Below are 27,988 nucleotides of genomic sequence, written 5' to 3'. Positions count from 1 at the left end.
ATTATTTTGAGCAATTACCAATAGTATCCAGTGCCTTTAGTAGATGTTAGTTAGGAATGGACATGTTATCCGAGTATACCCACCTGTTTCATAGCTGGCTAGATGATAGAGAAATGAGAAGAGAGCAGTCGCTAAGGCATGAGGAAATGCCTCCAGGGCAGGATCTAAGAAAAATACCACAAACATACTTACATTGTTAAAATAACAAAAATTTAAATAACTGTCATCCATGCTTCTTTTGAGGAAAAACATTCGGCAGGGTTTAGAACTTTATCTTTATCTTTAAGATTTTCTGTTACCCCATGTCTTGGCCTCGGTGCCCCTTCCAAAGTAGACTTTGTGATTTTCAAATGTGCCTTTTGCAAAATGAAACTGGCCTTTCCCTATACAAAATAAAAATTCTAGGCATTAATTATTAGTAGTCTTCTCTACAAGCCCCTCTTCCTATTTTCATTCTTACCTATCATTGCTTGAATACATCTCCTGACTAATACTGGCAGGAAACCATGGTAGGACGAAGCACCAGTTGCATCAATGATGTTCACCAACCTAGGAAAAAAAGGAACCAGTCATCTAGTTAACCCTTATATTCTTATCTATATTTGGTTTGCGGTAACACCATGTGTGTATCTACTTGCCAGGTAGAGTTTGTTCTTAGAGAACTGCCTTGCTTAATTTTACCACCGCGGAGCAGATTGTTCGGGTGTTCGGGAGACTTCTCAGTTCTGAAAAGAACTGTCCTGCTTATTAACTATTACCTGGGCGGATGGTAAAGAAATAGGCTGGGACTACTACTTTAGCTTATAGGATCGTAATTAACTGTACTAACGCAGAGTCAGTTCTTGGGTTGGTCTCAACGTTTCAATTAGCTTGCTCTAGTCATCGTCAGGAGACTGAAGAGGTAAGAGATGAGTGGTAATAGTGTCAGCATTGGCATGTCTGCGAAGTGGTATCTTTCCTCGCCTATCACCTCTGGGACCCTGATTTGACTCTTGCTGGGAGCACTATGTGGATTGGGTTTTCAGTCCCTCCCTGATTGTATGGAGTTTCTCTGGTACCTCCAATCCTGGTACCTTTGTGCCATGCTTATTCAGAATTGTGAATGGGTATTCGCAGTGTCTTATGTAAATACGTAAAAACTGTTTCTACAGTCCGAGGAATTCATGTTTAAGAGGTAACTTGTGACCAAGCAATGTTCAAATTTAACATGCAAATGGCTTGTTGTTCTTGTTTTTGAAAGGATGCGCTTAAGGGTTGGACTTACTTTGGATTACGGTCCAGATGAATAATAGAGGTCAGAGTTCGTAACGATGCCGCCTTTATGTCCTGGATTGAGAGAAGCAATATAACCTTGTTAAAAAAATTATTTCAAAATTCGAATCACCGATAACGAACACAAACACAACGACATATAACAATAACATATGATTTTAGATGTGCCCTTTAACTTGAACCACCCCCAACCCATCACAATCCCAATACATCTTTTGTTTAAAAAATCATGACAAAAAAACAAGCACATGATTTCAGTTGTGCCGTTTCAATAAAACAACCCTATTTTAGTTCTTGAAAATAAAAATTTGGTAACCAATCGTTCACCCTCCTTCATGACTGCTCATTCACATTTCATAATTTTTGGCCATAAATGTCTATAGAAGATGAAACAAAATGAGAAAACAAATGCAACTCACTACAAGTTTAATGTCTTCTAACTGCAGAACGTCAACTAATTCTTCCACCAGCCCGGTGTACAGTAATGAATTGGACACCTCCTGCACTGCACTTGAGTAAACTGTACACAAGAGAAGAAAAAAAATAATCAGTTGATTGCAACATTAATAATATTAATAACAATACTTTATCATATCCTTAGCAAGAGTATTACAACAAAATACGTAAAATAATGTTTTTAATTTTGAGACGTGTTTACATGGTGCTGCAAACCAGGGCCCAATTTCATAGAGCTGCTTAAGAACAAAAAGTAGCTAAGTACAACAAAATTACACTTACTAGAATAAGGTTACCAGCTTAAATAGCAATTTATATGTACAATCTGTGACTGGTATCCTGCTCATATTTGCTTAGCAGACATTTTAAAACACTATTTCTGCTGAAGCAGCTCTAAGAAAAAAAGGGCCTTGGCCAGAAATACCGGCGCAAACCCCTTCTGTGACTGATAAGTGCACTGGGTTCTGGGTTCTTTGACATGCATTTCACAACACACAGGCCCAACAGCTTAAGTGTTACGACCATGACTGGAACCCACACTCTGCTGATCAGAAATGACAGAGTTTGAGACCAGTCCACATGACCACTCGCCAACGACATGCCACATTAATAACCAAAGAAAATAACATTTATCTCACCCTGACCAAGATTAATAGAAGGTGGGTAAAAAAAGTAAAATTTCATCATCAATATTGTCATAGGCTGCTGCCCGTTGACACAACAACCGTCCACTTCTCCTGGGTTGTGTAGCTGGTGCAAAAGTGATTTTGAAAAAGTGATTTTGCCTCGCTGTTAGTTCAGCCACGCTGAGGCCACATCACCTGGTGAGTCCGTCGATCCAGCGGAGTTTTGGTCTTCCGACCCCTGGACTGTGTCCAAGAGGGGTTCCATCAAGCACTGCTGCAGCAAGACCATCCTGGCGTATTGCATTGACAATTATTTTTGTTTAAGTAAAAACAAAATATGAAGCTTAACGAGAGAAACTTACCTAGAACAGAGAGAGCTTGTAGTCTAGATTGTACACACTGCATACGTTTATCATGTGAAGAGAAACAATGTGCCAGTCGTATATGAGTGTAAAGCAACATCTGTAAAGGAAGAGAGCAAGTGATGACATTATTATACCAGGTCAAACTTTCTAAACCAAGACACAGTTAAAACACTTTTTGAAATTACTCAAAATATATTATCATAAAATTTACTTGGTAATGAGCAACAGAGAGCTGTTGATGAAGCAATATAGTTTCTTGAGAAGGAGGTAATTTCTTACTAAAATATTTGCATTTGAAAAAGGCTTCAGGCCTGAAGGCCTTTTTCAGGAAGCTGAAAGCACACAAATTTGTGCAACGTCAATGACCAATTTTTTTATTTTATGCATATGTACTCCAAGTGAGAATACTGGTCTTTGACAATTACCAAACGTGTCCAGTGCCTTCAACAAGTGCCCCAATGTTGGGGTAATCAATGAAAAACAAACAAAAATGTAACACACACACGAACTGACTCAGTGCAAAAGAATTAAACTTTTAAACAACCACTTTTAATGCTCTTCACAGCTCTTTCTTCGTCAAGAAATTAAACAAACTTAACTTTTAGCAAAAATTGCAAACTGCAATAAAACTCTAACAGCTGTATTACTAACTATTGGCCAATAATAATAAACAATCTCAAAACACTAGGATCCTAGATTTATCAGTTCACGAGTTCAATTCCGCGATTAATATCCGATTTATCAGTTCACGAGTTCAATTCCGCGATTAATATCAAGGATACGGGCACTGTAATTCCTCCTCCACTCGACACCTTGCAGCTACATGTACAGATGGAACGAAATCTCCAAACGTAGGGGTAACTGACAAACTGTAGGTAGGCTGACCTAGCGTGTCATAAGCGAATTGCTGAGGGAGTTTTCGTACTCTGGAGGGGCGGGAACTCGGGAATGTACCTTGGTCATCTTCAAGACTTTCCGATTCAACCTCATCCACAACTTGTTCCACAGAGATGTCCGATGAAAATGTAATATCAGGTAGGCTAAGCTCAGGCTGTGACGTAATCGGGCTTTGATTAACATTGTCCTCAGTAATCTCAACAGGTGTAGTCTAAACAACCTCTAATTCATGAGGTTCATGATCATCAGCATCGCTGCCAATCCCTGTCAGGGTCCATACTATCACCAGGTGGGTGGTCGGACACTGCAAGATCATCTGCTGGTATCTGCTTGAGATCGTCCTCGCTTGAAGTTAGACCACTGCTCTGGACATCATGACTGCTGACGCAAACACCATCTTCATCCATCCCATTCATTGAAGGAAGTGACAATGTGTCTCCATCAACACTGGGGTCTAGGGTGACAGGAATGCCATCATCGTGGACATCGTCAATGGTTTTCAGCTGACAGTCTTCAGGGCAAGGGTTCACATTCGGTTCGGTATCACTAGAGAGTTCGGCTTGGGTGTCCATATCGGGTGTCTCCTCAGCAGGATCCATAATCGAACATCTTTCAGAGTTCAAAAACTGGGAATAGGAAACTAACTCCTCTGCCGCTTCCCTCAATGTCGACTCTACTTCAACTGAAGAATTTCCATCATGTGCACTAACCTGTGGTCCAAAGTCAATTGAACCTTCATCTATCAGGATGTTTTGTGCACTAGATTGGGTATCGGGCTGTACAGTAGAGTCTCGCTTCTTGGGCCACACAACAACTACATCAGATTCCTCGGAGTCTGACTCTATGTATTCAAGTTCTCTTTCTGCATCATCGGGGTCACACTGCACAGTTTCGGGTTTCTTTGACTGCCTCGTTATGGGTCGATGTACCTTCTCAGAGGGCGGCTGCTTGGGTTCACCTGTGAGCATTCCAATAGGAAGAATCATGTTCCTGTGAAGTGTCTTAATCTTACCCTCACCAGCTTCTGGTTTGAGCTTATAGACTGGTATATTGTCACTATGTCTGCAAACAACGAGGTACACATCTTGTCCCCATTTATCAGCTAGCTTACATTTCTGATAAGGACACAGTCTCCAGTCTGAAGTTCATTTCCTCGCACTTTCAGGTCATACCTTCGCTTGTTTGCTGTCGCAGACTTGGGCCGACTCTTCTGATGCTCGTCTAAATGCGCTTTCTAGATTACTTCGCAACTCTTGAACATACTTCGAGTGGTCCTTGTTCGTTACACCATCAGGAGATGTACCAAAGGAAACATCAATAGGAAGCCCGGCTTCCCTTCCAAACATGATGAAGTATGGGGAAACTCCAGTGCTATCATTTTGAGTGCAATTGTAAGCATGTACCAGGGAGCTAACAAGCTTACTCCAGTGCTGCTTGTCTTCATTCTGCAAAGTCCCCATCATGCTCAACAGTGTCCGGTTAAACCTCTCAGGTTGAGGGTCACCCTGAGGGTGGTAGGGCGTAGTCCGTGATTTGCTTATACCCAACATCCCAGTCAGTTCCTTGATGAGTTTGTTGTCAAATTCACGTCCTTGATCTGAATGCAATCGGGTAGGTAGACCATAATGCAAAAAGTACTTCTCCCATAGCAACCTGGCAACTGTTCGAGATGATTTGTCCTTTGTCGGATATGCTTGAGCATACCGAGAGAAATGATCAGTGATGACTAAAATGTACTGAGCACCACTTCGGTCCTGTTCAAGTTTCAAAAAGTCTATGCAAACCAACTCCAATGGGTAAGTAGTTGAGATGTTCACCAAAGGAGCGGAGATCTTGGTGCGTGTCTTATGAGTCACACATCTTTCGCAACATCGGATTCACTCCTCAACGTCAGACACCATCTTTGGCCAGTAGAATCTTGGTCTAACCAAAGTGACTGCTCTCTCTACACCAAGATGTCCGAGGTCATTATGCAGGCCTTTCATTGCTTTGGTTCTATAGTTCTTGGGTAATACCAACTGAAATCTGGCAAGACCGTTGGTGTCCATTGATCTTCGATACAATGTTTCATCTCTCAGAACAAGACGATTGAATTGGCCAAGCATAATGTTCAAGTCCTTGGAGAAATCATCATCGTACCCCATCTTTGACAAACTTGATAAGTTGAATATCTGCATCAGCTTCTTGCTCCTTCCTCCAATCAACATTATCCAGACCGACCATCATTGCACAGAGGTACAACAAAACTGGCATTTGTTCGGAGAACCTTCAAGCCAAACTCTGCAAGACGGTCGAACACCTTAGCAAGTCACTCTTCCATTTGCTCCAACACTGAAGAAAAAACAATGTCGTCCATGTACACCAATACTTCAGACATGTTCAGACCAGCCATACACCTCTCCATCAACCTTTGGAAAATTGCGGGAGCTCCTTTTACACCTTGTGGCATCCTCTCAAACTAGTAAAACCCAACGGGGCACATAAAGGCTGTCTTTTCCTTGTCCTCTGGGTTCATTGGTATCTGATAATATCCGGACTTGAGATCAATGACGGAGAACCAGTTACACCCATGTATGCAGTCTAATGCTTCATGAACAAGTGGAACGGCATATTGGTCTGGAATAGTTTGTGCATTCAAGGTCCTATAGTCGATACACAGGCGTATTTGTCCATTCTTTTTACAGACAATAACAATGGGTGAAGCATATCTACTTCTCGACTCAGTGATCATTCCTATGTCAACTAAACTCTGGATGTGGTCTCGCAGATCCTGCAAATCCCTTGGAGCAACCCGTCGAGATCTTTCTTGAAACGGCTCATCATTGTTCAGTCGAATTTCATGATACGCCTCAGTAGTCACACCAATATCCCACTCATGTGTAGAGAAATCTTCAGCTCTCTGAAATGCAATCTTTAGTAGTCGCTCTTCCTCCTTGGCATCTATCAGTCCCAAATCAAAAGGTAATTTCCGGAATTCCTCTTCTGTAATTGAACACTTTGGGCTCAGTGAAGTCTGGTTCGGTGCCTTCACTGTTGACGATGTCACCTTGCATTGTACCACTCCAGATGAAGATGGATTCGGAACATCACTGGTTTCGCTGCTTGTGTCACTTACCCATGATGTCAGGTACGCCCCTGCTACAATGCATCTTCGAGACAAAATAACCGGCCTGTTGTTCTGGTTTTGATTTGTGAGGCAGACCTTTACTTTACTAAACCCTCTCTTGATAGTACAAAGCGAGCAAGAAACCTCTATCCCTCCAGGTAGCTTTATTTGGGACAAACGAATCCAGTAATCTGGTAACAGACTTCCCACATTTATTTCTGATCACTCCCACGACTTGTTTGGTTGATCCAGTTGGAATCTCCACTCTGCCTCTGGCTTTGAGTTTGACATACCCAAGTAAACCATCAGGGCCTGCTTTTGTCGAACATCTAATACCTTCATAGATTTTATCACAAACTGCATCAATCGTCACTCCAATTGAGTCACGCTGCACTTCTGAGTAGCAGTCCTTGAACACTCCAGCATTTGTACCAACTATCAGCTGGTAATCAACAGCACTTCTGCTATCGGGGACAACCAGAGCAAGAGTTCGAAACATCTTATGTGTACCACAGAATTTCTCGTTGAACCCAAGGTTGATTTCAGTCCATCCTAAGTATGGCATAAGATCATCACCACCATGCCACAACACTAAATCTTTTAGCGGGTACAGTGATCTATCAAGTGTATCAAAAAACTTCTTGTAAATGAGTGTCACTTGGGAACCACTATCTACAAGTGCACTCGTCTCTACCCCATCCACCTTGCATGTCCTGATGGTCAGTCCCCCAATCAGTCCCTCTGGAATGTCGGTGTCGGCTTGACATTGGTAACTTGGTTGAGTACTGCATGGCCTTAGTTCTGTTGGGGCATCGCATCGGCCTCTTTGGAATGCCCTTTCCCGTTTCCCTGAAGACAGATGTAGGTACGCAGTAGGTCAAATAGTTCAGAAGTGCCGGGGAAACTTGTTGCAGCTAGGTAGTACGTCTAGACCCAGTCCAGCAGTCCACGCATTCCACAGTCCAGCAGACAGCGAGTCCAGATGTGGAAGGTCCGCAGTTTCATTCGTCACCCAGTACCAACACTCCAACAGTTTAGAGTTTATTCAACTTGAGAAAGCTGATTATTCATAGAGAAGATCTAAGATTGTAGATCTGAGATCTGAGAGCAAAATATCCACAAAAATACAATCACTATTTGCTGGACATTAATATGCTTTATAAACCTTTTAAAAAAACAAGCCATATAATTATTTGCAGTATCCCCCAGATTGAACCAAAATGATCATCCACATGTGAAAAACATGAGGCTTGAAACTCTTTAGGAAATGATTTATAATAAAAACAAACTCTTACCTGAGAGCCAACAACTGCCAATAAATCTTTACTGGTTTGCAGGAACACAAAACCTGCTAACAGGAGGTTATTATTTCTCCCTCAAACTTTTACATGACATGCATAGCAACCAACTTGTCTGCCAGGAAACACTCTCACATGGCCTGGACATCTCCAACCATTTGAGGGCGCTATCACCTGTTCCAGCCTTGAGGGGGCTATCACCTTTTGAGCTCTGGGCTACAAAAATAAAAATAAAAACTCATTAATAAGCCTTTTCTGCATCCATATTCAAAACCCCACATTAGTCAAGACACTCTGGCCGTTTCTGAAAGACATGGTTTATCAACTCACTAGCTTTGCCTTTGGTACGCTGTAATTCTTTATCAAATCCTCCATGATCTCGGCTGGACTTGGGGCAATCTGTTGAAGAAAATAAAATATCAAAAGTTTGATTAAAAACATTTTAAAATATCTGAGTTCACTCTTCGATAGGTGCATACTGCAAGATACCTTAAGATCTCCCAAATGCACGAAGCAGTCATGGTCTTTGTATAATAATACAAGCATGACATTTCACCCTGTGGAAAAAAAAAGTAGGAACATTTTATTGAGTACAAGGGATGACCTATGTACTTGTTCATGTGGTGGAGACTCTAATAGACTTTTCAGGCTATTAAATCACAATTTGTCTCTTTTTTTCCCAAGGCAAAAACAAAATTGGATCTCAGACTAAACTGGGAAGAATATCATGCCTATTATACACAATTGTTCAGGCTATTTAAAGCAATCACACAACATCGGTAAATAGTATTGTCCAAAGGCCCACACTTCGTGTATCACAACTTATATCTAAAATAACAAACCTGTAAAAATTAGGCTCGATCGTTCATCGGAGTCGGGAGAAAATAACAGGAAAACCCACCCTTGTTTCCGCACGTTTCGCGTGTCATGACATGTGTTTAAAATAAATCCGTTATTCTCGATATCGAAAATTGATAATTGTTTTAATGTTTTCTCAAAAAGTAAAGCAGTTCATGGAATAATATTTTAAGGGAACTCTTTTGCCATTACCTTCTGTAAACCCTGTAAGTTATTTGTAAATCTGTGAAATTTATATTTTTGTTCTGTTCAGAAAGTGTCAAATGGCTTTAATCAAAATTGTTCTGGGTTTTTTTAGCATGCAATCCAGTGTGAATTTAAAGCCCTGGTGCACCTCACAATGCCACTGTTTGGACATAGTGATGTATGGGTCTGTTGTGTTAAGAACAAATGCTGATAGTAGGAGGGGGGTGTTAGAGCTGTTTCAGAGAGGAAAGGGTGGGTGGGGCCTTGGCTTTAATGTTCACTTACTTTGTCCACATTTTCTAGATGGATCACTGTGACTGCATGAGGAGTATGCTGCAAGGAAATAAAACAAAATGAAGATGAACATGAGCTCACTAATGTGTTTAGGTACACTTGGGTTTGAATCCAATACTTTGGCAAATACTGAGTAGACAGAGCTGAAAGACAAAGTACATCTTTGGTTTTTAGAACCGTTCAAATGTTATAATCCTACATAAAATGTAGATGTATACAATAAAACTAACTTGCGAAAATTTCATTTCAAAAGATGGACGCGTTTTTTGAGATATGGCTGAAAATCCGGAGTGGATATGTCCAGGCAGGAAGAATGATCCATCACTGGATACACAGTCTTAGAAGCGTTCATATTCAAATTTTTGAGAATAAAATTGTGTATCTTTTTACATAACCATTACTCAAAATAAAAATGTTTCTTAAGCTTTTCTAGACTCACCTTCTTGGCCGGCTTGTCCTCTGCTACAGTGATCTCAGAGTAGAACTCAAAATGAAGCGTAGTTGCACTGGTTGGTACTCTCTGTCAAAACACATCACAGCAATACATAAGTCAGAAGCCATTCAACGTGTAAACTGTCATATCCCATTAAAGATGATCCCTCTGCTGCCGCTTCCCAGGTTGCAGTCCTCAAAATAACCCACAGCACCCACAGCAATAGACAGATCCAGTAGGCTCCGCCCACGACGCACATGTGAGCAAGAACACGTGGGGCTCTCCAATGCCTTTCTGCACAACTCTGCCCCGCGCGCCAAGCATACGCGCACGCATGTCGGACCTTAGTGTCGGACCTTCATTGCGTTGTGATTGGTCAATGCGCAATGGGGTGGAGCTTAATGGATCGGTCTATTGCCGTGGTGCCCTGTGCTTTTGCTGTGGTGCACTTAAAATAAATTCACATTTTCCTCATATTAGGAAGGCCATGGGAAGGCCGCCAACATTAGGGCTGAAGGCTCAGTTAGAAGTCGCAGGTTCAAGTCCAACTCTCTTCACTTTATCTTTGTTCAACACAAAACTATTTAAAATCAACCCGGTCAGTTTCCATTGTGGTTTCTTAATCAAATTCAAATGCTAACAAGGCCAAGCTTATCCACTGCAGGCCTGGATTTTCACGAAAGACACAGATGCCATGGCTTCTTTTGCCCTGGTCTTGGCCTTAGTGCCCCTTTAAAAGTTTCCCATAGACATCATGAGTTTCCAATGGCAGTGCCCTTTGCAAAATGGCCTTGCCCTTTTAAAGATGAAATTCCAGACCTGCACTGATTTCTTGTTCAATGAAATAACGAAATAATTTGTACATATTTTGACATAAAGGTTCAACTTGAAATGTGTCATTTTGACTTACAGGTTTAGGGCCATTCTGACAGCACTCTGCGAGGCCGAAGCCATTGTCTTTTCCACCCCAGCTCTCGGCAAGATATGTCAGACGATTAAATAGCTTCTGCCGTTTCTCAGCGGCGAGCTTTATCAGGAAGTTTGATCGCTTACTATAAAAACAAAATAAGAGACATTTCAATAAATGATATTACACAACGCACACACAGCTACTTGTCATTTGATTGGTGGAACCTGTGTCATATGTTACCCATTATTTTGCCATGTGTTTACTTTTGCTGCACTGAAACTGTTTAAATTGTATAGACACCTGTCCAATATTGATAACTATTGGCACTTGGCACACTCGTTCCCAAAATATCCAATATTGATAAACATTTGCATTCCACACTCATTCACAAAATGTCCAATATTGATAACTATTTGGCCCTTCGCACTTACGTTCCTAAAACATCCAATATTGATAATTATTGGCACTTTGCACACTCGGTCCCAAAATGAACGATATAGATAACTATTGGATGCTTCGCACATTTGTTCCCAAAATGTCCAATATTGAAAAAACAGGGCTGGATTTCACAAGGAGTTAAGACTAGTCTTATCAGTATCTCGAGTTGGGACGAGGTACTTATCATTACTTAAGACTGGCTTTTAGTTTTTAATAACTCCTAGGACTAGTCCTACTAAGCTAAGACTAGTCCGAACTCTTTGTGAGATCGACCCCCTGATTGGCCGTTAAAAACGGAGAAATCACATCCCTGTGTAACTGGGCGAGAGTTCATAGTTCCCTTAAGAGCCGCAGGCCTACTACGATCATCACAACAGTCCCCCTTTAAGAGTTGCAGACCAGCGGAAGCGACAATGGAAAGCAATTCCTTTTAACACCTGCCAACCCCAAAGCCTTCCAGGACTCTGTTTACAATTATTACTTGTTTCTTTTTCCTTTTTTAATATTTCTTTTCCTGACAGTGGTACATCCCACAGGGCAACCTACTTCTTTTTGACTTCTTGTTTTGTAGAACCACGCTCTAATGAAGGGGGTGGGGGATTCTCTTTTTTAGAAGACAGAGATTCTAATTTCTTGAGTCTCACTTGGGGTAATACCATCGTCAGGAAGTATATTTGGTTCAAGCCTGGCAACGGAGACCACTCTCGATCAATAAACTCCATATGTTTTACCAGAAGCTCAAAAAGAATAAGTGATTTTACGAAATGTATACAAACTGCCATAACATTTATATGGTCCTGGGCCAGTGCTATATGACAATAGTCTATTTGAAACCTCCAATCTTTCTTGAAATTAAATATCTTTTTTTTCTTTCTTTTTTTTCTCCCCCTCTCTCTCTTTTCTATTTTCTTCTTCTTCTTAATTTCTTTGTGTTTTTTATTTTTTATTTTATTATTATTTTTTTGGAGGGGGGGGGGGCTTCAAATTCACAAGAATTATAAAGAAACCGTTTAGAATGCCCCAGTTAGGACACAGTAGGACTTTTTAAACCCAAGACAAAAACCAAGCGAAGATCAATCTGAGAACCTTGTTTATATTCAGAGTGCTTCAGCCAAATTTGGTTCAAGAATATTGCCCAGTTCTATAAAATAAACCTGGAGAGAAGAACCCTGACAATAACAGTTGAAACAAGAATCTTGCCAAATGCAGGAAAAATGCAGCGGGGGATTCTGTTGCATTGCAATGTGACCTGAATTGTAAACAACGATCTGGGCACTTAACCCTGTTTAATGCACCAGTATGTGTTGAAGTTTGCCAGAGACTTACATTGCACATGGACAATCATAACGCTGAAGTGTATAACCCTGCTAAATGCAGCACAGTGCAAGATTGAGTGCTAAAACGTAACAAAGTACAGTAACTTTTACAATTTGTTGCATTATGTTGTGTTAGCTAGGGTATGGTTAAGTGGGATTTTTCCGAGCACGATAGGTTCTTCTTTTGAAACATAAATTGTATGCCTTCCTCCCACATATCTTTTGAGTTGACACCGGGCTGGATAACTGATTTATACACTTTTATCGTACTTTTGCAATTGGATTGTTTTTCCTGGGTACGGGCTAAGTGGGTTTTTTTTTTTCCACTATCATTAAAGGTCCTTCTTTTGAAACATAAATTCTATGCCTTCCTCCCACATACATGTATCTTTTGAGTAGATACCGGTCTGGATAACCGATTTAAGAAGCTCCTACATGTACTCTTGCCAATAGATTAACCTTTATTGACATGTAGTCACTCCTGGCAAGAACAAAAATAATAACTCCCCAGCAGTTTCATGCAAAATGCACCAGATAAACTTGAAATGGAAAAATAAATATTTCATACTAAGTATCATGATCATGGCTTTTCTGTTTTACACAGGAAGAAAGGAAATAAAAAAAAGACAACTTAAGTGTCATGTAAAACTGAATACAAGGGCTTTGCCTCTACAAGAGAGATTTGAAGGAGCTTAGAAATAAAGAAAAGGAGGGAGGACAAATTCAAGTTACTTACATGTATAGGTCATAGTGATACATGTTTTGGTATTTTTTTATCAACAATTTTACAGCATAACAAAACTGTCATAACAAAAACCCGACTCACAGATCATAAAAGGGAAGGAGGAAAAAATTGAAGAATATCTTACTTAAAAATAACAAATTCTGTGTATTTTAAGAACGCAGTTTTAAAATAACACAATAGAAAATGTCAGAAAAACATTTGCAGAACAAGATGTTGTGATCTAAAAGGATGGAGTTTTTGAACTCCCGTGTAGGATTTTCTATTGCTTGCAATATGTGTTCAAATATTAAAACAGGGATTAACAATGTACATGTAGTTTTATGTCCAACTGGGACCCGTGGATGTCTTTTTGCTCAGCAGTTTATTTTTAGATGTAAGCGTGTGGGGGCAGTCCAAAAGGGGACAAAAGAGGACAAGACCCGAATGGCAGTATTAGTGTGGAGTCAGGAGAAAAAAACAACACAACACCAAATATAGATCTGTCCGGAATGCACTCTACATGAGAGGTTTTGGGCCAATCTGATTGTGAGATTTAGTGTCAAGGTCTTTTTCCACGGATTTGTCAAAAAAGCAGGGCATTCTGGACCCAAATTTTGCCGATAAATGAGAGGTTTTTGCCTTCTATTTGTAAGATTTAATGTTGTCTTGTCTCAAAGATTTTGTCAAAACTGTGGGGCATTCTGGACCCAAATTTTGCAAATAAATGAGAGGTTTTTGCCATTTAATTGTGGGATTTAGTGTTGGGGGTATTCCCCCAATACAATTGTCAAAACTGTGAGGCATTCTGGACCCAAATTTTTCAGATGCTACAGTTTTGCCATATTTGAGAAAACTGTATCTAAAAATCTTTAATACCCTTTCTTTACAAAACGAGTGAACTTGTACATTCCGCGGGCCTTTCTATGACCTTTTATTGTATCTGAAATGGAAACCTAACATCTCCCCCCCCCCCCAAAAAAAAATACTAAAATAAAAAAAAACGAAACGCAACAACTGATTTCGGTTGTTACAAACAAAATTTAGAAAAATGTGTGTCATGCTGAAAACTGTTCATGTTTTTTCACTCTTTCTCCAGACTCACACATTGAATTAATCTCATATTTTCACACGTTCGTTTCATGTGGATGGTTGATCATACATAACATGAACACTGTCTGATGCAATTTTGCCAGCTCTTCCAATCCTGTCGATTACATTTTAATTTCAGACATGGTTTAGCATGATGGTGATGAGGCCACAGCCTATTCCCATGGGCGGTGGCATCTTCTAATTCGCCACGTTTTGCACCTAACAATCTATAATCGCTTTATGTCTATAAAGCTGTTATTACACCGTGCCCGGTACTCGGCTTATCCAGGTGACAATTGGGGGAAATGTAACTAGATATCGCTGACGGATATGAATTACCCTACAACACGACATTCAAGACTGTTTGAGGAATCTTAATTTTAATTCATACCACCCTCTACTTTATTATTTCCACCCCACCTTTATTAATTCTAATTCTAATATGTTAATTACATAGCATAATTAAACACCCTCATTCATTAACTGAACAAGTCAGGCTTGATACCTTACAGAGGCAATTGCCCCAAACAATGCCCCTTGGTCATTGCCTTGCTGCCCTTTGGAATGTTCTAGTAGAAGTGCCCTTATCAATGGAACATGCGAGGGCCTGTTTTCATGAAGCTCTTTAAAAGGTTTTGGTACCTTTTGTAGATCAAGTTATTGGCGATGACATGAATCCCTACTCACTGTGAATGAGGATTTAAACATAATTTACCTGTAGAAATTTCAGTTTCTTTAGTCTACAAGTTTTTGATGGGAAAAAAGTAAAAATCACAGAGCAATGTTTTTATGAGAGTCTTTTAAATCCATCGTAATGCTAAAATAATTTTCGTCTCACCGAGCATTCAGTGGGTGGGAGATGTCAACAGAAATGGTTTAAAGATGATGGATACATTTTTATACAGGATGAGAGAAAAAACTTCCACAGGACTGGGAAAGCTGTGAATGTAATAGATTTCATCATGTTGGGCAAACAAAATATTACAATGTTCTTTCTCCCCACACAAGTTCATATTATTTTACTAAACCAACTTGCAAAGACAGTCTCGAAATTCCGCCATTTTGTGATTAGGCACCTTGTGAAAATGAGGTCAGAGGTCATTTCAGACTGCTGTTAAGCCCAGTTCATACTTCCTGCAAATGCAAATGCGCTTGTTGACGTCACAAATTTGCAACAAATAATTCGTGACAGTTGGACTGTGTTCAACTCCTGCAAAAAAAAATCGCTGCAAAAAGAGCCATGTGTCATAAAAATTGCATCGCATTCGCATTTGCAGAAAGTATGAACTGGGCTTTAAGTATCCTGCTCATTTCGGCTAAGCAGAAAATTGTTGAGCAATATTTGCTGCTTAAGCTTTGTGAAATTGGGCCTGGAGGTCTTTACTAAAATCAGACTGTATCACATTGCATAAATCCTTTGTCGCATACCGTTCACTAACCTCATATAAGCCTTAGCATGATAAATTATTGACTTGGTTTCTTCACTTTTTCTGGTCATCAACGTTAACATGACATTTAAGCGCACCTATCAAATGGCCACCTTTTTTCAACTTGACATTTCCTTCTTCTTACATCTCCTAAACTAAAGTGCTTCGATGCACTGTGCAGACTTTAAAGGTGATGTACAGCATTGTGTTTCAGAAGAGTACATTTCAGTTTAGAGAAACAGGCCCGATGCCTTGGTTTTTTTTTAAAGAGCAAGGCACCAAGGCGTTTTCTCCTTGGTTAAAGGCACCACGTTGAGGACAATTCCTCTTAGAACATTTCAGATGCATTTTCATCGGCTTACGCAGTTCGCAATACATCGAAGTAAGCTTGCTGCCTGATGTATAATTTCTAGGCACAGTGCATCACATACAGCAAACAAATGGATTTTTTTGACAAAGACATTTCTTTTTGTTTATTTTTTTTTACCTGAAGACGTAGACAAGATTGAGTACGGCGAGCACTGTGCTTAGATCCGATGATGACAGTAACGTTGTCAGATGCTGGGATTGAAACAAGAAAACAAGATATTATTACAAATGGTTGATATAAAAAGTTTTCTTTGAAATAATCAAATAAGATCAAACAATTTACAGTTGTGGTATAACAAAATTCTCGGGTAATAAACCACAAGGAAAACTGACATGAGTAAATTTTCAAAATTTTGAGGTTGAACAGAGAAAAAAAACTACTGGAGTGGGATTTGAACCAATTTGAACCTAGACCCTCAAGATTAACGTGGTGGCCCTCTACCGACTGAGCTGTCTATCCCTATAATGTTGTGGGTGTTCCTTAGTTTGTAAAATATCTTTGTTTAGGGCTTCTGACAGGTATTTGTTGTAATATGTTTCATCTTTTAAACATGTTTGGGTTCCACCAAGTACTAAATGAATTTTAGAATGGAATCAAGCTAAAACTAAATGATGACAAAATAGAATTTCACATTATAACTCCCAGACATCAACGTCATAAAATAATTGATCATAACATCCACGTTGACAGTGCCTCTATTCACGCTTCACCTTGTGCGCATAATTTGGGAATTATTTTTGATAACACACTATCCATGGATAAACATGTCAGCAGGATCTGTCAATCAACATATTATTACTTAAGAACTGTAAATACCATTCGGAAAAGCTTATCATATAAAACTGCTGCTACTATCATCCGTTCTTTAGTCACTTCTCGCCTTGACAATGGTAATGGTTTGCTTCTCTTCATCCAAGTTCATATAACTATGCAAAAACAAATCTGCAGCTCATAAACTTTGTTTTAGGAATTTGAGCCATTATTTCACATCGGTCAGAGTAACACCCCAAAAACAAAGAATTCCTCAAAGCCCCATCCTATACACATGTGCCCCTGACATACAAGGATGAACTGGCCTTGTTAAAGACACTGGATACCTTTGGTAATTGTCAAAGACCAGTCTTCTCACCTAGTGTATCTCAAAATAACAAACCTGTGAAAATTTGAACCAACTGGTTGTGGAAGTTGCGAGATAATTATGGAACAAAAAACACCCTTGTCACAAGAAGTTGTGCTTTCAGATGCTTGAAACGGTCCTCACATCTAATTCTGAGGTCTCGAAATCAAATTCAAATCTTTTGGTTGAAAATTACTTATTTCTCGAAAACTACATTACTGCAGAGGGAATCATTTCTCACAATACTTCATACTATCAACAACTCTCCATTGATTGCTAACAAGTAACATTTTATGCTAAAAATTATTTTGAGCAATTACCAATAGTGTCCAGTGCCTTTAAAAATACATCAACCTTCCTCAAAACCTTACCTCAATAGAATTGTAGAGATGTCTGGAGAAGCTGTGTTCAATGAGCAGGGAAGTGAAGTTGAGGATGCTGTGGACAAGCTGTCGGAGGGGGGCATTAGTGGGCAGGTCAAGGGCAAGATGCCAGGATTGCTCGACCGTCGTTTTGCATCCCTCCTCCAAGACGGAGTCAAAACGGTCCAAGACATCTACCCAGTGGAATAGTTCACACTGTGAAAAGAGAGAGAGCAGAGGAACAGAATATTTTGACAAATTAAACCACTGAAGTAAATACTGATAAATTAACTAGTTCTTACATGTATAGCACAGTAGGACTAGGAGTAAGCAATATCTATTTATTTATCCTTCAAGGTCTCAATCCAAACATAAACGTGATCTGTCAACATATAACTGCCTGATTTACTAGGACCCCTTCCTCTTGCTCTAATAAAATCTTACACCATAGCTCATTATCCAAACTGATGGACTCTGATTAAGCATGAAGCATAAAGCATGATCAGCTTACAACTGCAGGACTTCCTCAGTCATGTCAGTCTAACTGAATCAAACAAACATGATGGATTTTGAAGGGCTGGGTGGCAAGGGTTTTAACATGTTCCATCATTTATAATGATATTCTTTTCTTTTTTTTAGTCTGAATATAGCAGTTTCACACAAAATATGATGTACCATCATCCCTTTATGATAAGTGTAAATGAAAGTTTCTTGGAAATTACAGGATTTCAAATAATCTTAACTGCAACCTTCCATATCAATGATGAATGACCCCTTTACAAAATATCCAGGTACCTGACTGCTTCTGTAATCAATGGTGAAGTCACTGTTCACAGAGCACTGTACACGGAGCAGCTCAACATTATGCTGCAATGTGTACACTGTACAGCAAGCTGCCAAGAGTGCCTTTATTATTCTAATATTAATTTTGAATGATCAATTATACGAACTGTAACTATTTAAATAATTTTTTTGTGAGTAAACATAAAACGAGAATATTAATATTTGTACATTAATCCTACAGATTGTCTTCAAATTTATATTCACTGTTCAAACTGTAAATTTCAAAATTTCACTGTAAGCAACGAAGACTGTTACAGATTGGTGCAATGGCATGAATGGAGTGCGTTACTTTTGATTACTGTACACACTGAAGCTTGACACATACACACCTGTAGACACTGCCTCAAATCAAATAATGTCTTATAATACCTAGGTTATTATGATTTTGTCTTTCTCCAATCATAACAAGTCGTGGGATATATTAAAAGAAAACACTGCATGTGGGTGTTTGCAAAAAAGCTTTTGTCGTACAAAGACAGGCTTGTGGAAGATGTAGACATACAAAAGCAACAGGAATATTGTCACACGAGGTGCATGTTTGCATATGGGCCCACTCTCTGTGTGCGATGCCGCAATTTAAAGATAGCATCATTTCACTTGCTCAGACAAATTCGTTTTTAATTGATGTAATCATTGCACAGGGATAAACTTTTTTTATTACACCCTTACAACAATGTTATATAAGTACTGTGTGAGGCTTGTAGGCTAGATAAGCAAAATCAGGGTGTGTTTGTTAGTGAAATTTGAAATTGAAGCCACATCATTAGTAATATTTTATTTTGAAGAGAACAGCTTGCAATAAAAAGATGGAAGCAGCGGGTCTGAACACAGGCTGTGATTTCTTTCAGTTGGCCAAGCCACTCACGGCTGCTTGGCTGGCTGCCTAAACGCTTGCACCGTGTACTCGGTGCCTTGAGATTTCCGCCAGAAAAACAAAATCCACATACTTTTACTGGATGCAATGATAACCACAAGGTCAAAAATATTGTTTGGGTTTTAAATACCCTTACTTACTTTTGAGTAACCCTGCCACATAGTTTAAAGGCAGTGGACACAATTGGAAATTGTCAAAGACCAGTCTTCTCACTTGGTGTATCTCAACATATGCACAAAATAATAAACCTGTGAAAATTTGAGCTCAAGTGATCGTCGAAGTTACAAGATAATAATGATAGAAACAACACCCTTGTCACATGAAGTTGTGTGCGTTTAGATGGTTGATTTCGAGACCTCAAGTTCTAAACTTGAGGTCTCGAAATCAAATTCGTGGAAAATTACTTCTATCTCGAAAACTATGTCACTTCAGAGGGAGCTGTTTCTCACAATGTTTTATACTATCAACCTCTCCCCATTACTTGTTACCAAGTGAGGTTTTATGATGATAATTATTTTGAGTAATTACCAATAGTGTCCACTGCCTTTAATCACCAAGAATGCATCAATTTCAGAATCTTGTCTGTAATATGGTTATACTGACATCTTGGCAATTAAAAATAATGAAGCATGAGAATTTCACCTACATTGATGCATCATTAACACGTGGCCATGTATTGGCACAAAATTTGTGGTCCTTTTGGTGGCCTTGATTCAACATGCACGCTACATATACCCATCCCCAGGTCTGCATGACACTGTGCAGGTACGTTCATTTGAGTATTTGAAAATTTTAAATGAATATTGATACTTATCAATGGCTAATCACAGCCTGCTGACGGTTGGTTAGCTTGGACTCTGCACCTACTCTACAAACATAAACAATGTAGTGTGTACTCGGCCATGGCTCGGCCAACGTGGCTCTGTGTTTGCCTGTTCATGAATGTTGGTGAAGCTAGTTTTGATGTACATGTTCCGCCAAATTCAAGACGAGTTAATCATTTTAGTAAAGTGATTGTAGTAACAAAATGCAAATAATGACATTTCACAACTCTCAATAAAAGTTTTTGACCCACCTGCTGCAATGTGAAGTGTACATTAAGCATGCAAGTCAGTTTATTATTTACACTGGAAAATGCTCCTTTTTTTTCATTGCTAGACCTTTATCCTGTGGTGGCCATTTTCATTTTCTCCTGTTTAAATCAATGTAGCCAAACTAATTTGTAAGGCTGGATGGAGAAATAGTCTGGTTCCTTTTTGTTCACAATAAATATCAGCATTCAATACTTTTATTAGATACAGGATACGTGACTACATTGTAAGATTGTGGCAGCATTGTCCAGAGAGCTTTGCATTGAGAGAGCTGTGTATTGCGAGAGTTGCAATAACTTGCGAATAGAAGAAATTTTCTCACGTGTACATGTAGGAAACAAACAAAATCTGCACAGGCCTGATTGGTACGAGATTTTTTGTTAAATTTATTTCATTAGCTTTTAACTAACTGTCACTTATCATTGGTGTTCTTACAACTTTATAAAATCTCTAAAACTAGCTACTTAAAATTGGGATAAAGTTGGCAAAAAATTTAACCTAGCATCTCAAACAGATTCTTATAATTGAGTGCACCCAACAATAAGGGCTCTCCCAAGAATTTTTCTTTGGAGAGCATTCTGTAACCAAGCTGAACTGAAACAAAGTCCTCAGATTGTTTATCTTTGGTTTCAAAAGCCCTACTGTGTAATCTGGGGCAATTAGCGAATATAGACCCAATATGCTAACTTGTGCACGGGGAAAACCCTGATACTGGCACAGTCTATCAACATGTCAACATCATCATCAAGTCGACTCTCGTCGGACTTAACACATGCGTCAGCCTCTCCCCTCCCGAAATGGTTTGAAGAGCAGCATCATAATGGCTGTTAGGACTGTAACGAGTCCCGCAGCTGTGCTCCTCCTCAATCCCGGAGCTGGCAGCCATTTACGATTTGTGTTGTTTAGCTGTGCCATCATTAGCTAGTTAAGACAGGGGTTCGCCAAGCCTCTCCGTCTCTTTACTGGCTGTTGGGGTGGACAGTCCCACCCTCATCCGCCCTCATGATTAAAACAAAACAGACTTACCTTGCCATGGTTCCAAGTGCTGATATGTGCAAGTTCCACACTGAGATCGCTGCATGACTTCAACTTCTCAATAAGCAATTTACAATCACCAGGCTGCAATACAATGAGAGGCAATGGAAAACTTGTTTAATACATCAAATAGGAAGAGATTTGAGTAACATGTAAATTCCTGGGGGGAAAAAACGACTAGCGGGACTACATGTAGCTACCCCCTTAAGTTATATTTATAGACACCTTTTGATATGAAGTAAAAGGGGCACATCCCAAAACTTATTCAGCTGTTATTTTCATATTACTCTTGAATTTATGACAGGCATGATATTTGATCCTTGGAAAAAGTAGGAACATTTTATTGACTACACATGGTACATACTTTAGTAGACTTTTCAGGCCTTACTGATTAAACAATTTCTGATAAATCCCAAAGGTACACAAATTGGAAAACTCACTAGAGTAGGAAGAATATCATGCCTGTTATGTGTAAACTATGACACAAAATCTAACATTCCTCATCACCCTTGCCTGCCAGGAAATGCACCGGAACGTACAAGGACAAGGTCTTCTTCTTAGGTAACATCATATCTACACAACACTATTTTAAGTCATTTAAAGGCCCATGCATACTTAAAATCAATGACCTTGATGCATATTTACGACATCATTAACATCATCATCCTTAGACAATGACCCTGATCAATATTACTACCCAAGCGAGTTCTGCAAAACTCTTACGTACCATCTGCTACAAAATCCCTTACTGTAGCAATAAGATCAATATTAACACCAATAAGGTGATGAAACTTTTTTTATTTTTTGAAAGGGCAAAAGCATTAATGTCATTTTCCAATGCACTAGGGCGCTTCCATTGGAAAATCTTAAACACGAGTGAGTCGAAGAAACATTTTTCATCTTTGAAAGGGCAAGGCCATTATCATTTGGCAAAGGGCACTTCCATTAGAAAATCTGAAAGTCTATTTGAAACTTTTGAAGGGGCACCAAGGCCAAGACCAGGACAACAGAGGCAAAGATGGCCTCCGAGAAGTTCAAGACCTGAAACAATCTTCATTACCAACAAAGATAAGATGTCCCTATGAAAATAAATTTGTTAACATTGTTATTATGTCAATTTAAATTACCATGGTAATGTGAGAACTGTAACTATTTAAAGCCAATCAAGTTTGTGTGATATAATTGAAGGAATGTTTCACTTCCTATTCATAAATACTCAAAGTAGTTCTTAACTAGTATCAAATGGCCACACCTAGTTGGTAATTTGTACCCTTACCGTGTGAGTAACTAATCTGTCATTAGCATGTCAAAGTGACTGGATGTAATAAACTTAAATTTTGAATTTTCAGCCAACTAAGACACCCTAAATATACATACTGTAGTATGTCTAGGGGTCAATTTCATTTAAGCAAATATTTGCTTATTCAAGCAAAAGAATTTGCTTAAGCGCAATTCTTAGAATGCCATGTCCCATCCTCACAGTTAGCAGCACTATGAAATTGAAATTGCACAGGAAGCATAAATCGCAGCTCTATAAAACTGCACCAAGTGCTCAATTTTATAAGGCTGATAATGCTAAGCAAAAGAGTAAGCATGAAACCAGCCACAAGAGACATGACATTTTGGAGGGTAACCAAATTCCAGGCACCAACATTATTCAGTGTCTGATTAGTTTTTGCAGCTACATGTGAAATTTGGCCAAGATCCTTGTAAATTCTCTCGATCAAGCCTCTCACAAACTCTCAACATGTATTCATCTCAACAATAACATCAAACATCTCCCATATCATTATCCAACTGAGTGATAGGCCATTCATCAAATACATGTATGCCAAGGGACTTTCTACATGTGAAATTTGGCCAAGATCCTTGTAAATTCTCTTGATCAAGCCTCTCACAAACTCTCAACATGTATTCATCTCAACAATAACATCAAACATCTCCCATATCATTATCCAACTGAGTGATAGGCCATTCATCAAATACATGTATGCCAAGGGACTTTCACAATAAACTACATGATGTAACCTCTGAATAACACTGTGCACACTGTAACATTACTACTGAAGGCTGACGAACATGTCCCATGGCATTCACATGCACTAAATCCATGCACTAAATATTCTGTAATGAGGTACTAAAGGTATGTACAGCATTTGTGAGCAAAATTGCAAAAAATAGGTTTTACTAAGACTTTAATTTGATTTCATAACACAGGCATGATATATGGTGGCTGGAAAAAAAGTAGGAACATTTGATTAGGTACAAGGGCTGTACATTTGGGCTCTGCGTGGGAGTGTCGTGGCCGAGCGGTTAAGAGCACCGAATTCAAACTCTGGTGTTTCTGATCAGCAGAGTGTGGGTTCCAATCCCCAGCCGTGACACTTGTGTCCTTAAGCAAGACATATAACAATTGCTTCGTCCTTCGAATGGGACGTAAAGCCGTTGGTCCCATGTGTTGTGTAAACGCATGTAATAGAACCCAGTGCACTTTAGAAAAGAGAAGGGGTTCGCCCCGGTGTTCCTGGCTGGATTGGCAGCATATTGCGCCACAGCACCTAGTAAACCATTACATGGCGCTTAAAGGGATTAGGTCTTATATCTCAAAAATTTGCCCCACTCCTTGCAGTAATAATACCTGGCGCTTTGTATCCTTTGGCAAAAGGCGCGTTATAAATACGGTTATTATTATTATTACTATTATTATTATTATTACCCAAAACATCAGTTTTGCACAACTGATAATGTATGTTACATGTACAATGTACATGTCTGTGCATACGGCATGCAATTACTTTGTAAACAATTTGATACACTATCTACTAACTGCGCATTTCACTCGGTATTTCAAAATGTCAAAAGAGACTAAACATATGACAATGACAACAGTTTTTAAACATTCCACCTCTTACGCGATCATTGCATAATTAACATGTCCAACAGCACTAGTAGTATTATTTTAGTAGGCGCAAGTAGCATGGACATTTACGTGCACGTATGTTAGTGAAATTTGATTTGTTTGTCTGCGATCTTGGTATTTAGCCCTATTTTTAGCATCAGTGCCGAGTACTATTGAAATGTTTATTTGGACTCTTTTAATGCATGCAAGTGCCGAGCGGATTCAGAGTGCTCAAGATTTATAACAATTGATTGGATATTTGATTACACAATATTACAATTACAGTCTGGCTGTATACATTGTACCTGAATGTTGTGATGTCATTTTAGCCTTCCCGAAAACTCTGCTTGACTAAAAACATAAGGCCACTAAGTCCTAACTATTTTTTTCCTGCAATTACAATTTGATAGTCTTAATGTAAAGATACAGCAAACGATATGGTTTAAATAGATACTTACACGTATAACTTACATGTAGCTATCCATCAAAATCAGTTGACTGTGTACGTACGGTTCAGTATGACCATTGACCAACTTTGATTTTTTTTTCAGAATTCTCTATAACAAAATTAAGCCCCAATCTAAAGCTTTCGAAAAACTAGCAACACTTGACAACATGCATCAAAATATCAACACTTTAGTGCAATGTTTTTGCTTTGTAATATTGCAACAAAGAGGCTTTAAAAAACAGTTCCCACAAATTACTTAAAAGGCACTAATCACGTTTGGTAACTGTCAAAGACCAGTATTCTCACTTGGTGTATCCCAACATATGCATAACATAACAAGCCTGTGAAATTTTGTCTCAATTGGTCATTGAAGTTGCAAGAAAAGGATGAAAGAAAAAAACACCCTTGTTGTACAAAAATAGTGTGCTTTCAGATAGGAATTAATTATTTCAGTGAGAAATTTCTAAAAAAACTCAAAAACTACGTTACATGTACTTCAGTAGGAGTCATTTCTCACAATTTGTTATACTTTCAACAGCTCTCCGTTGCTCGCTACCAAGTAAGGTTTTATGCTAATAACTATTTTGAGTAATTACCAAATGTGTACAGGTGCCTTTAACATGACTGATGACAACACAGGTCTTTTTGCAAATCTTTCTGAAACGCATACTGAGAAGGGTATCCAAAATAAATGTTTTGGACAAAGAAATTCTGATGTTAACTAAATTTCCTTACTGGTAAAAAAAAAAAACATTTTAAATGACTTTCAGCAAAGATCAATTGTTGCTATTTCCGTTCAAGCTGTTCTTTAAGAAAGGCCGCATGATCTTGTTGATCACCGTTAATGTAAATACTTAAACAGACTTCATCAGTATGGAGTACTTGAGGCTCAAAACAAATTGCATGTTGTTGAGACTAGAGAAAGCTTAGAGACAAATAAACAGCCACTTTTTATTTTCATGATAGGAGTTTCATAATAAGTCGAAGGTACACATTTTGTAATTGTCAAAGACTAGTGTCCTCACATGGTGTATCCCATCATAAGCATAAAATAACAAGCCTGTGAAAATTTGAGCTCAATTGGTCATCAGAGAAAAAACACCCTTGTTGGACGAATTTGTGTGCTTTCAGATAGGAATAAAAGACTTCTAGCTAGATGTCTTTTATTATTTTAGTGAGAAATTACCTCATTCTCAAAAACTACGTTACTTCAGAGAGAGTCGTTTCCCACAATGTTTTATACTATCAACAGCTCCCCAATGCTCGTTACTAAGTCAGTTTTTAAGTTAATATTTGTTTTGAGTAATTACCAAACGTGTACCTTCCCTTTAACTACATGTAGGAAACTTGTTTTTGTTTTTCATAAACCAGATTTAGCATGCATCTCATGATCTCAATCCAATAAGCAAACATGAGCAATGATACCAGTCACAAATGGTACAGGGGAAATGGTGCTTTGGCCGGTTACCTTTTTCTGCTTAGCACAATTTTGATGTGCTTAGCTACTTTTTATGCTTCAGCAGCTGAGAGCTCTAAAAAGTGGGGCCCATTTTAAAGAAATGCTTTTAAGCACAAAACTTCCCATTTCATGTGTTCAGCTTTTGCCCGCACTTTCCTGAATATGTTTACTTAGTGGCATTTGCTTTTAAACAATATTTTCTGCTTTTTATAAAGTAGCTCAATAAAATTTGGGCTCTGCTTCTTAGAGAGCGGATGATGTGAATCAAATTTAGTCATCCCAAAACAAGAAATCTGCATTGCCTTTATGTGATGTCAATGTCTTTTGGACACATTAATAGAAAAACTGAAAGAAAGGCCCACTTGGAATCAAACTGAGAGCTGATCTGTCCTTGTCTGTCTAGTGTGTAATGAGCTAACATTGGTAAGTGTGCATCCTGCCAAAGAACAGTCTCCACCTTCAACGATCCTGTAGGACATAAACCTAATCCTCTAGGATTGGGTAACTTAAGACATCTCAAGGGGTTAGTCAGTCTACAGGAGACGCGAGCACGGGTTGGACCGATCGCGAACGGCTAAGAAACAGAGACAATGAACACAACACGAGCGGACGAAACACAAGATTGACAGACGGCAATAAAGATAGAACATAGAATTCGGCATTTTATTTCAATATCGTTTTTTCCTTTTCTTGTGATAAGTGTGGCATGGAAATAGAGTATGAAGTTCAGGATGTAATAACTGATTTAGAGTTGGGACAAAAATCTGTTTACTTGGATTACGATATCAAATAAATAATTCAGTTTTTTTGTGTTTTTTTAATCACATGTGAATTTTCCCTGTACAGTATCATGTGCATGTAGAATTTTGTACAATGTACAAATGTCTGTGAAAGGTCAACAACAGAGGGATGGGATTGTTTGCAATAAGACAGCTTAATGAACACAAACTAGGCCTTTCAGTGCTTATTTAGTTAATGTATAGAATACTTAAGATTCATTTTTTTTCTTTTTTTCACTCACTTACAGTAAAGTACTGCCTTCTCCTCTAAAGGGTGGTTACCCAGCAGGGTGGATACGTGCGCATTACAATTAAATTCTGCATTTGTTTACGTGTTTAACATGTGTTTTCATAGAGCATGAAAACAATACATGGTGGTGTGTCATAGCCGAAATGCAATGGACACTTGCTCTGGGATTTTTCGATCGGCAGACTTTGGGTTAAAAAATACTTGTAGATCACTCAAGGGAAGTTAGGGTTAAGCGTATCGAACCTGAGAAAACAACTCTACTGAAGAACTTGTTTTTCTAGCACATTAAAAAATCAAACCTGCTGAAAATCATACTCTTGATAACAAAATCCCCAGCAACTTCTTCTTTTTAATTTTTACACAATACAAATAATGTTTTCAAATTGACATTGACACAAAATTAAAACCTAAGCCGAGGATTTTTATTTTTTAGAAGCCCCTTTTGCCAACCATGCCCCCTTTTCGTGCGACCATTACATAAAATGATAACATGAAATGCCTATTTACAAATACAAGTACACTGGAAACAGAGGCTGGTTCTCAGAGTTTGTTTGTCAGTTATCTTGTTTCCTTTCCTTTATTTTATAAGGCTATTATAAACATGATGTAATTTTTATTTAAATTTTCCGTATTATGAACTAATGAATAATTATAAAGGTTTTAGATTTAAACTAATAATTTTGTTGTTTTATTTTACTGTCTCATCTCGTACTTTGTCTACAAGTTGTCAAAACCTGGTGTAATTAGGGAAAGTAACACATACAGG

The 27,988-nt window shown here is 38.7% G+C and overlaps 1 protein-coding gene across 7 annotated transcripts in view; it reads right to left on the bottom strand.

Moving 5' to 3' along the window:
• Positions 1-27,988, bottom strand: part of LOC139934006 (E3 ubiquitin-protein ligase HUWE1-like) — a 96,314-nt gene that overhangs the window by 65,640 nt on the left and 2,686 nt on the right. For all 7 annotated transcript variants that reach the window (XM_071928261.1, XM_071928265.1, XM_071928268.1 and 4 more), the window contains exons 3-14: positions 21,379-21,471; positions 17,554-17,760; positions 16,183-16,256; positions 10,702-10,843; positions 9,798-9,878; positions 9,350-9,397; positions 8,351-8,419; positions 2,717-2,816; positions 1,692-1,792; positions 1,265-1,326; positions 461-549; positions 84-164 (exon numbers count right to left, since the gene is read on the bottom strand). In XM_071928261.1, coding sequence (XP_071784362.1) covers positions 84-164; positions 461-549; positions 1,265-1,326; positions 1,692-1,792; positions 2,717-2,816; positions 8,351-8,419; positions 9,350-9,397; positions 9,798-9,878; positions 10,702-10,843; positions 16,183-16,256; positions 17,554-17,760; positions 21,379-21,471 — 1,147 coding nt within the window. The remainder of the gene's footprint in view (positions 1-83; positions 165-460; positions 550-1,264; positions 1,327-1,691; positions 1,793-2,716; positions 2,817-8,350; positions 8,420-9,349; positions 9,398-9,797; positions 9,879-10,701; positions 10,844-16,182; positions 16,257-17,553; positions 17,761-21,378; positions 21,472-27,988) is intronic.

This window comes from Asterias amurensis, chromosome 2 (assembly GCF_032118995.1).
Source record: "Asterias amurensis chromosome 2, ASM3211899v1".
In the NCBI taxonomy this organism is placed as follows: Eukaryota; Metazoa; Echinodermata; class Asteroidea; order Forcipulatida; family Asteriidae; genus Asterias; species Asterias amurensis.
Note: the sequence above shows the minus strand (reverse complement) of the source record. Positions and strands in the feature narration are given on the sequence as shown.